The 11,470-nt window shown below is 36.5% G+C and overlaps 1 protein-coding gene across 1 annotated transcript; it reads right to left on the reverse strand.

Moving 5' to 3' along the window:
• Positions 1-139: 139 nt before the first annotated feature.
• Positions 140-9,258, reverse strand: LOC144646121 (nucleoredoxin-like). The gene is made up of 6 exons (XM_078505644.1): positions 8,853-9,258; positions 6,894-7,148; positions 5,084-5,291; positions 3,804-3,892; positions 2,975-3,065; positions 140-1,973 (listed from the first exon to the last, which is right to left on the reverse strand). Exons 1-6 carry the CDS (start codon positions 9,135-9,137, stop codon positions 1,678-1,680), a joined length of 1,224 nt encoding a protein of 407 aa, XP_078361770.1. The 5' UTR covers positions 9,138-9,258; the 3' UTR covers positions 140-1,677.
• Positions 9,259-11,470: the final 2,212 nt, after the last annotated feature.

Genomic DNA, 11,470 nt, shown 5'->3' on the forward strand with positions numbered 1-11,470 from the left:
TGCTGCTGACGTTTTTCCCATTACAGGACAAGGTGAAAGTCAGGCATGTTAAAATGCCTGCCAAAGATGTTTCCCTCTGAACAATATATGGATCAAATGTTCTTAAAAATCTAAACTACAAAAGATTTAAACCGTCCAGTTACTTAAACACACTTTAATGCCAAAACTCTGGATAAGGTTACAGTGATTTACAAACATACTAGCATTGTTGAGACTATAAAATAGACTATCAGAAAATAGTTACTTTTAAAAGTTAACTTACTTGTACGCTTTGCGGACCTACTTTTTCCTGCTTACGTTAGAGACAAAACGTTTTTGATGACAGTGCTACCTAAGTCACATTAGATTGTTTTGTTTTGTTTTTTTCTCATTTCAGTAGAATCCCAATAACTCAAACCCTCGGTTTCTTGAAATTCCCAATTTCTCAAACCAATATTTGTTGCCCTTGGATAGTACATGTACCTCAAACTTCTGGAATTCTCGATGCAATTTTTGTTTCCCCTCGAGGTTCCAGAAATCGTGATTCTACTGTTATAGGTTAAGTTACAGAATAAGTGCTTTAACAATCACTTGCTCACTGACTGTCATAGTAATGAGTATAGTGGCAGGCCTATCACATTAACTAAAATGTTAACTAAAAAAAGTCAGATACTAATGCAAAGTTTAACCTGATTATCAAGTTTAACTTCTTGTAATCCATTTCAAGTTTGTCTGATACTCCTGTAGGGCTTCTTACATTATAAATTGCGAGTTAGCCCATTTAAATCCAGGCTCTATGTAGAAGAATCACATCAATTAATGCGACAGCCAATTTTAGATTAAAAAAGCAAGACATACCCCCTGCACTACACTGCATGTGACTGATTGCGTGACCAAGTCTGTTTAAGTTCAGTTTGTATGTTGTGGAATTGCTTAAGGTAGTGTGATATGGTATCGCCTAAAATACATAAAATTGTAGTGTGACCTAGACACATATTTACTTATTTTTGTTGTGTCAAAAGGAAACCATAATAACCAACAAATAATTTTGACTGCAATCTACAGTCAATGCAAATACATGCAATAATTATTATTACTGATTACTGCTAACTCTTAACCATTTATTCCTAATTATTTTCTTGTCACTGAGACAAATGTGCAGTTAATAAATTACATTATTTAAACAGTTACAAACTTATTGCCTTGAAGACATAGTAACACCTAACAATAGTTTAAAAAATTGTTCTAAAATTTTAAAGAGATGCTGCCAATTGTTAGAAAAGTGGTTTTCAAATGACTGTCGTAAAAATAACACAAAAGAAGCAAAATTTCTGCTGCCCTCTCTGGTCGTTCAAACACTCACGGACATACACTGAATGAATGAGGAGGTAGCTTAAATCCTGGAAAAAATAAAACTGTTATTTTTAAAACACTAACCTATCACTTCATCCCCAAAAAGGCTTTTTACGACCCAATAAGTATGCGCTACAACACCTTGTAAACCTATGCAAGTACATGTGCAAAACAGGTAGTTGGTTGATTAACTGAAGTTACACTACAAGTGGTTGGAGCACAAGTGATTTTTTAAACTCCAGCCCTCTTCAGAGCTGACAAAACACAAAACCAGAGGAAATTAGAATTATTTCTCATCCTGACAGTCAAATGAAAAGTAACACACTAAAATGACACCATTGTACTTCAGCCCCTCAACTTTTTGCCATCCAGCTTATTTTCACTATAATCTGACACAAACTTCTGCACACCCTCTCTGGTCAACACGTCCTCCTCCGAGATGTACACCATTTGCGACGGGATATCTAGTATCACCAGCAGGTTGTCGTCATCAGGAAGTTGAACGAAGTCGCGCAAACTGTCAGATGTGTCATCACCTTTGGTGTAGAAGAAGAACACTGGCGGCTCTTCCATTTTAAAGTAGTGCTCGGCGACTGGCTGGATGATCTCTTGAGCACTCTTAATAGAGGCATCTTCACCGTCTGGAAGAAAGCAGTAAAATCATTAAACATATACAGCTAAGGAAACAGAAAACTAAGGCAACTCGGTAGAGGAAGCTTTTGGCTGCAAATCATGTTGACTCCTATCTTAGTAGACATAATGAATCCAGAACTCGCGGCAGCCATAATTTTAAATATACGCAATATAGAGCGACGAAAAACGCGTATTTTTACTCGTATTTTCCGAGGACCATAAGAAAGTGGAATGCACTCCCTGTGGCGATTGTTGAGTCCGACTCTCTTACGTCTTTCCAGTCTGGACTGCGCGAGCATTTTTATTAATTTAGTGGTTTACCCATATAATTTTAAAATTTTTAGATTTTTAGAATTTTTTAGATTTTTAGAATTAATTTAGAATGTTAAAGTTATTATATATGTACATATTGTATTTTTACTTATTGTTAGACGTTGGTGTGATATCCGTATGGACTTTTTACCAACATATTAAATGTAGATGTAGATGTAGATGTAGATGCAGTCATTTGTATGACTGCCATGAGTCTTTCATATTCTGCTGTTAAAACTTTAGTTGAATGTATAGAACAGGTTTATTTGTTACCGGTATATATGCCAATGACATGCATGAAAGTCTCCTTTTAACTATTTGGGTGCTTTTTCAAGCATTTTACAGGAACCAAATTAAAAACTGTTAAAGAAGTATTAACAAAAAGGAATATGCTGAGACATGTAGTTCTAAAGATTACGTTACACACTGCTTCTAGCTGTAAATCGCACAACAGTATGACTTCCGTGACTGGTGTGACATGACTCCCAATGTACTCCGACTGATAGTCATTTTAGTGATAATAAAGCTTAATTTTTTTTCGGCCTTTTAAAAGCTTTTCTTGTGCTGTGTCATGCCTTTCATGCAAAATAACATGTTATACTTAGTGGTTAAGCTTCCAGGCCCAGTTCTAAGCTTTGTAAGTTTTATGACTGACTAGATGTGGTCATGCAAGTTTCAAAATAGTATTCACGCTCACCTGTGAAATAAATCAAGCATGCCTCATCATTCACAGTGCTGACTGTCATTTCATCCAGAACACTCAAAGGCTTGGGTTTCCATGGAAAATTCTGTCAAAAAAAACACACAAACACATTAAGAATCCAACTTACAAAGTACACGTACATCTTTCAGTGATGTAAACAGATTGTTTCCCTTGCTTTTAAGGCAAATCATTGGGTCATTACCAAGTGCGAGGCAGCAAGGCATGTGATCTATTCCGGTTAGCCTCGTAGCACTTTGGTTAGCATAAATGGCAATACTACAGTTAGCCTAAATCATTCTGGTTAGCCTACAGGTAGCTTAGGTAGCTTGCGGGTAGCCTTTTTATTTGGAGTAGGGATTTCTGCCTTGCATGCCTCGCTGTCTTGCCTCGCATGCCTCACGGCCTTGCCTCGCACGCCTTGCTGCCTCGCACATTTGTAAGACTCGAATTATTAATAAAAGTAGAATAGGTTAAGCCAAGATAAGTTAAGTTATTCACCACTTTAAAAAAAATTGAGAAGAAACCTAAGGCGAGATGTTCACGTTACAGTCACTTATGTCCCACAAGCAACTGCAAGATGAAACTCACCCCAGATTTCCTCACCTTTCTAAAGTGGCAAAAGGCAAATGATGTGAAAAGGTATTTAATTTTGCAAAGACTTTTGTAAACAGTCATGCTACAAACCTCCAACATTAAAAGCACAATTCAAGAGCTTTTTCAAAAAAAGAGAATAATTGCATGTAGCAAGTCCTACTCTCTTGTTATCAAGAAAAAACTAATTGTTTCTTTAATAAGAATATCTTCTCACTTTACATTGACTTACCTCTCCCTCTGAGTCACTTGAAACAAGAGCACGGCCATTTGAACTGAGGATTTTTTGATTCTCGTCCACAAAGATCAATGTAGGAATACCTAGCAATCAGGAAATAAATTGATTTACTTGATAAGTAAAAAGCCAAATCGGTATTATTTTCACCTGTAGGAGGTGTGGTGGGCAAAATGTTAGTGCATCGACCTTTGCTTCAAGAAGTGAGAGAGAAATACAGGCTGAGTAATGCAGGCAAATGTTTTCTCTACTTCTTAATTAAGTGAATAATGTAAGGTTATGTCTGCATTCAAGCCTAGTGGCCTGTACCACCCATGCACACATTACTTGGGTTTCTGTGTACCATGAAATGACCAGGAGTATTTCCACAAAGGTGCACATTTTGCTTAAAGTAAACAAAAGTGTCACAACATTTTGTGAACACAAATTTTTTGTCAATCGCATTGACCTTGGCCAGTTGCTTGAGCTCGGATCCCTTAGTCTGTAGTTGAGTGTGTACTAACCACAGGACACTGTAACCTGCGATCAGGTGTTCTTTTTTTGAAAGTGAGAGGGGAAAGTAAGGGAGGGAGGACATGATTTCAGGTTAAGGACACTGCACCTCTTGTGAGTGACTAATGTACAAGTCCTATATTACTAATATACAGTAAATAGCAACATTGTAAAAATTAATTTCTTTTTTTGGTTTGTGAAACATGATTAACAGGGCACATACTTCGGCAAAATAAAATGGTTGTTGTTGTTGCTGTTGTTGTTACTTCAAGTGGGGATTGCAAAGTTGCTAGCTACATTTGTACATGTAACAGTTGTATAATTTTTCTTGATTAAAATTAATGCCTTCTATGTTTATTACAAACTTGGCCTAATTATATAGTAATGAACCTGGTGTTTTTGACTCTGTAGTATCTGTTTATTACAGCCTGTTCTTTTTGAGCAATGATATTTATTTGTTATTTCTGACAACCATATATCTTTTCACTCCAGCTACACATACCGGTAATAACACATTAAATAAATAAATGTAGTTGAGGGGCATATTTACAACACCACCTTGTTAGCTGTACGTTTTGGCGAGAACAGCTGGGGAGCCATTGGGTGTTTTTTATAAAACAGTTTTTCCACTTGCGCTTGTTGGATATGAGAAGTTATTGCCAACTTAACGCTACACGCCTTGTTGGCTATCTACCATCTCATACCTAACGTGCGCTCATGGAATAACAAAATACTTCTGGGGGTGGGGGGGGTCAAAATAATAGAACATTAAGGTGATGCCTTACCTTGGACTCCAAAACGTTGGGATAGCAATTTGGCAGCTTCATGATTGTATGGTTTAAGAGACAGCCATGGCATTTCCTTGAAGTATTCTTTGAAGGCCTCTTCTCCGCGGTCTGAACTAAGAAAAATGATTTCGAAAGGCTTGCCTTTTGCAACAATTTTATTGTAGGTCTCAACCAACTTTGGTGTGAAGCCTCTGCAAGGAGGGCACTACAAAATAAAAGCCAAAGCCACTTATAAGAATTAACACAAAACAGAAGTGTAACAGCAATAATTATTAATTATAAAATAATCATTGTTTAATCATTTTTGAAAGGAGACATGTTTAAAAACCCATTGATGCCTGGTGGGTTTTTTTTTTGTCATTTCCTGGTCAGTCATGAGTTAAATTAGATCTAAACTACTCAAAACAGGATTTGCAAAATGAAAGCTTGCCTGGCTTTTTAGCATTGTGTTTTATGGCATTTTTGCTTGGGCATGTGAACAAGTCAAAACTTGACATGAACCTCTTTCGACTTTCCGTTATTTTTTGTTTTTGTTTTTGCTCTTTTTTTTTTTTGCTGCAGTTGATGGCCTTCTAACAGGCTTAATTTTAGTTCAAGAATTTCTGACAAGCATCAGTGAGATGGAAAAGAAGGGTAGAGAAGAAAATTTTCTCTAAGTTTTTTACTCAAATCTCTAACCCTTTTCATACAAATTTTGCAGCTTTGCAAACACACAACTAAAAAAATAATTATTATATTAAATTATAAGAACCAAATCTTTTTAACATGTTGTTATTATCAGGGTCAGGGTTTTAAATGTTTAGCCTTGTATATAAAACATTGTTACACTGTGCCTTTTAAGTAATTAAGTATTGCATGTATGTCAATTACACAGTCAACTATTTATTGCGGTTTTCAGTGAAATACAAACTCTAAAATTCAATCCTCAATTAGTTTACGCTTTTTGCTGTCATCAATCATCTTAGAGGACCTCTTGGGAAACAGGAGCTCACTTCAACTGGGTCAAAAGGTCACGTCTGTCAGTTGTTTGTCTCCATTTTTCATGGTTCGTTAACTGTCGCCATAATTATAATTATGATTGACGGCAATTTGAGAGTGCTTTATCAGAGAGGAGCTCTGGGGAGCTTAATTCAGGTATCAATAAGGACTCTGTCATGAAAACTCCAACAAACTTTAAACAACTAGAACTTACATGTAAATGTTTAGTTGTCTAATGTCTGCGAAGTTGTCATGAGATCTTCCAGTCTAGGACTTAACACCTCCCAGTTTTAGCTCTGGCAGGTAGGTTAGGTGTAAAAATCTTCTATTGCGAGTCAACCTTTTGTTCTTATTTTTTTATGATAAGAAAAGGCAAGATTTTAAGGAACTGCCGGGGACAGAGGGTAGAACTTCATTATCCATTTTTCCCATCCTCTGTTAGTGTTACCGTAAAGTTTCATGTATAAGTCACATCCGCAGATAAGCTGCACCCCCGATTTGGAAGCTTACATTGCGAAAAAAAAATACAGACAATAAAGTTTGAAGTTCAAATGAAGTTCTATTGGCAAACAAACAAAGGCAAAATAGGCACGGTTTCAATACACTGACAGGGCAGTTGTTGCAAAGTTTAATATGAATTGTTTTTGTTTTATAATATCAGTAACTTAAGTTTAAACTGTCAAGTGTTACCCTCTTAAAATAAAAACTTTACTTTAATACTTGACTTTTACTACATAAAATTATACATGTACTTAACTTAATAACTTCGAAACTAGAATCTTAAATAAAGTTGTAAAAAAATACAAGCACTAGCAATTGTGTTGCATACCCAGTGAGCAGAGAAGTAGTAGCCGATAACCTTTCCAGCCAGATCTTTAAAAGATTTCTCTTCTTGCTTATTGTTTACCAGTGTCACTCCTTTCAATAAATCGCTAATTCCTTTTGGTCTCCAGGGGAAGTTTTCACCTGAAGAATCCTCTAGGAGCATAGAACGGCCATCCTTTGTAATGACTTTTCCATCCTTCCCATCTAAAAAGACCAGTGTTGGGATTCCAGAAACCTTGTACTTCTTTGAAAGATTATCCTACAGAAGAAAATTGAATAAGAAAAAGCACACATGTACATGGCATTCAGAAATACACTAAAATGCATCTTACTAAAACTAGCAAATAAAACTGCAAGAATTTTGTGAGACACTCAGATAGAGACGGTTAATAATGGGAACACCAAGATGTAGCTTGACAACTTGGCCTCTAATAGTCCTTTTTTTTTTACTTCTTGCATTTTGATTGTCAAGAAGTTATCAAATAATATCCTCAAACTCGTTTACAATATTCTACATCAAGCTAATACAAAGGAAACCATAACTGTGATCATGGTTTGGAAATCTGATCTTAATTAGCACGATTTTTAGGATTTTATTTCTGTGGGGTCTTCAAATAATAGTGGAAATGTAAATAATTAAATTCATTTTCCATTGTTAAAGTTTACAGGTCTTTGTACATAGGTGGCAGAGCAAGGGGGCAGGGGGGGCTGTAGGCCCCCAAACAAAAATTTGGGCGGGAGGGGGAGGGGGGGGGGCTCAGTCCCTCCACATTTTGGTGCCAAAAATATTGCGAGGGCAGTGTAAAATTGGTTTGTCAAGATATTCCGTCACATGAGGCACCTCTGAGTGAGTTGAAACATCTTTGAAACTTCCTTGGAAGTCTTCGGGAAACTTTATTTATCTTCGGAAAAGTTCAAAAAATGATCGGAAACATTCGTATTGCCTTCAACCAACAATCGGAAAATCTCCGGAAGTCTTTGGTCTAGAAACTGCTCAGAAAACAAAAAGTTGCTAGATCGGAAAAAAGTTGCTCCAAATATAAAAACCTGCCGAGTTTTTTAAGGACAGTCTTAGTCCCCCAAATTCGAAAACGTTCTGTAACCTCTGGTTGCATTGTTTTAAAATGTAAATGAATAATTAACAATATCTAATAATAAAAGTGATAATTTGACACAAACTAGATTAGACTCACTGGAAAAAGCCAAAACAATCACATCACAGTCGCATGACAGATTTAGCCTATCCATCAATCCAAACAATTGACAGCTTATTAAGCTTGAGTTAATCCCTAAAAGAAACCATCCTTGCTTATTGGCATACTTGTTAGCTTAATTTTGATAATTTGCAACATTAAAAAATAAGAAAATCTCGGTAAAAAAAACATGTTTTTTGGTAGATGAACTAAACACAAGCTACTGTAGCTATGGTAACCACAAAATGAATTGTTCATAATCAATATCGTGAGAATAAACAGCTGACTCATTTCACACAATTATGCGGAAAAATCGAGCTCATGTATTTCATTGTAGATTATAAATTCCATTCAAACTTAAATATAACTTAAATCTTCAAAGAAATTAAAAAAAATCAAAAAAGGAAGTTCAGTAGCAGCAGTTTCATGACTTTCCTAACTCAACGATGAGTTTAAAATGTTCTATGTAAGCTAATATATTTTTTTAAAAAAATTACAAATAGAATTTAGGGATCGCCCGGGGGTTAAATTTCAAAATCGCTCACATTGGTGTTGTTTTCCTCAGCAACGAAAGTCGCTGCAACCGTTTGTACACGATCGTTTGTTCACCGCTCCCAACACGATTAACTACAAACAGCAATCTGAAATATTACACCTTCTTGGACTAATTAGCTTTTACCGTTGAAGGTTAAAAAATCGAAATGTAAACGAATTAATGAGTGTGTTTTTTTTTTATGCACAACTGAAATTATTAATTTAAGCACACTCACCTTTCGACCACGATCCGCAAACGGCAAGGCTAACCATGGCATGTCTTTGTAATACTCCTGGAATTCCGCATCGTTCTTGTCCGAGCTCACGAAAACTATTTCAAAGTTTTTCTCGCTGTGGTGCTTCTTGTAGAATTCTGCCAGTTTGGGCGTGAATCCACGACATGGAGGGCACCAATGTGCAGAGAAGTAAAGACCGACCGTCTTTCCTTCGCCGCAAATGCTCTCGATCGCTTCCGTTCCCAGCAATTTATCGCCTAGAAGACTCTTGAAAGCTTCAGCCATACTGTTATCAACTGCGGTGATTTTTTGTTGCTGGAATTAAACCAAAACAGCGATGAAACCTTGCAAATTCAATGCAGCTAGTTCTAGAGCGTGAAGCAAGTTTGCGAGACAGACACAGCAAAAATCCCTACATTGCCTGATGGGTAATATAACGGATGACGTCACGTATGGGTGTATTAAAAGAAAGTAACGTCATAGTTGCTGCACCTGTTCATTTCACTTTCGTCGATTGGAAACCAAAATATCTGGACGAATTTTATTTAAAGCCGTGAACTAACCTACTATGTGGGGAAGAAGAACCTAATTATATCACAAGCTATCACAAATGAGAACGAGTTGTGTTCATCTGCGAGGCATGTTTTGCATCAAAGTGAATGTGAAAATATTGACTGTTTTACCATTTGAGCTTATTTATGCCGAAAATCTCAAAATGCTATCTCTTTACATGTAAAGGATAACAAATTTGCATTAACTTTGCCATTGTTTTATTTCGAGAACAGCATTTTAATCAGCCTTATTTAGGCCGAAAAATTTGGCTTCTTGAAGCTGGCAGGGTTCCAGACTCACGCGGGCGCGAATCCCGCCGGCCGTACGGGAGTAAACATGAATTCAGAAATTATGCATTTTTTTTTTCAGCAATGAACAAACTCTCTACTCATCCTATAAACGTTTTGGGTGAGTTTTGGGAATATTTTGAAGGAAACAGTTTTTCTCAAAGGATTTGAAAAAAATATATGAATATTACTGTAGTCTAAAGTAATTTGACGTTAAAAATTAGTAGACAGGTAGATGGACACCGAAACGCTCGGGTTGCGAGGGGGTCAACTATCTGGTGGTGTTTCAAAAATAATTTTCTTTCTTCTATCTCCTAACTCTTTATACCTCTTAAAATTTCATTCAAATTCACATTTACCCTCGCATAAAAAAAAAATAAAAAAAATTTTACAAGTTCGACGAGCGCGAATTTCAGCCGACCTACACCGGACTAAATAATTATAATGGCTGGTAAAAAAAAAAAAAAATCAAGGGTGCGTTCCTTTGGGATGATCCGACGCAGGATCAATGATGCAAGATCATTCAGATCATGGTGCAACAAAAGTACCGATAAATCATTGCCCAGACTGAATTCATCGGCTCCTTTAATGCACCGTGATAGGACTGATCTTGGATCATTGTACTGATCCTGATCCGGATCATCCCAAAGGAACGCACCCTGAGAAAGACAAGTATTTTAGTAATTTGCGCCTAAGTTAGTATTTTGGGGTTCACATTGCAAGGGTTTTTCCGACGCCCAGGCAAACGAGCCATCCACAAGTTCAATTTTTATATTTTTATTACTTTAAGGTCAGAGATTTGGGAAACTAAACGATAAAAATCGCGAGTAATGTTTCAATATTTCACTAAATAACACAAGTCACAAGCTCACTGGATGAGTGCAGTTGTGAAGACATCGCAACAACATCCGGTGTACATATCGTGTAAGAAGCTAGACCAAAAACGTAAACGGACGAGTGGTAAAAAAATGATTCACTTTTAATGGGGAAGTTGCAGAATGCAAGTTTCAAGTTTGATTTTTTAATTTCGAAGGAAAAGCAAATAAATTCAAACGTCATTTTTTTGTAGATTGTGAAAATTTCAGTTCTTTTTTGGGAAATGAAAAATGAAATTTCAAAAACGGAAATCGAACTAGAATATTATTACTCTTTTATTTTCCACCTCGCGATTTCAGGTTCGTTGAGATTTTTTTTTTCACGCCAGCCAATCCGATTCCTAACATTTTTAATTTACTTTTCCTTTTGTTTTAGTGTCTGTTTACGTTGGCCCTACCGGGAAGTGGTCATGTTTCCTTTCATAAACAGTATGCACAAAGTCACGAAAATATCGTTTTTATTGGTTTTGCACTTAACTAAGAGAATATTCTTTTTCCTTTTTCCTACACGTTGGTCAATACCTCTAATACAAGCACACATCGAGGTACACGACTCAAAATTTAATAATAATTGAAAACGAACATTACTACAACAAGCGGACGATAAAATAAAGGAGCTACATTAAATAAAGCGGTTTGAAAAAGGAATAAGCCTACATGTATGTAAGTGACGATTCCAAAGAAGAGAGGTAGAGTGTTTAGGGGGGAGGGGGGGGGGGGGATAAACAAACAAAACAACCACTCACGGGTAAACAAAATTAGAAAAACACACACACACACGCACGTACGAGCTAAATTAATTATTTCCAGGGCAGTAGTTACCAGTAATTCTTGGTAAAGAGGGAAACGCGAGAAGCGCGAAAAATTTTCATTTCATTTTTCCACCACGCGAGTGTGCCGCGCT

This window comes from Oculina patagonica, chromosome 3 (assembly GCF_052425735.1).
Source record: "Oculina patagonica isolate OP01 chromosome 3, crgOcupat, whole genome shotgun sequence".
Lineage (NCBI taxonomy): Eukaryota > Metazoa > Cnidaria > Anthozoa > Scleractinia > Oculinidae > Oculina > Oculina patagonica.

What these genes read in the sequence shown, in the direction of transcription:
- LOC144646121 (XM_078505644.1), bottom strand. Translation starts at nt 9,137, where the DNA reads ATGGCTGAAGCTTTCAAGAGTCTTCTAGGCGATAAATTGCTGGGAACG. An exon ending in CAAGTGACTCAGAGGGAGAG is followed by an intron (nt 3,066 to 3,803) that starts GTAAGTCAATGT and finishes TTTTTTTGACAG; the next exon opens with AATTTTCCATGGAAACCCAA. An exon ending in ATGCTTGATTTATTTCACAG is followed by an intron (nt 1,974 to 2,974) that starts GTGAGCGTGAAT and finishes GCTTTCTTCCAG; the next exon opens with ACGGTGAAGATGCCTCTATT.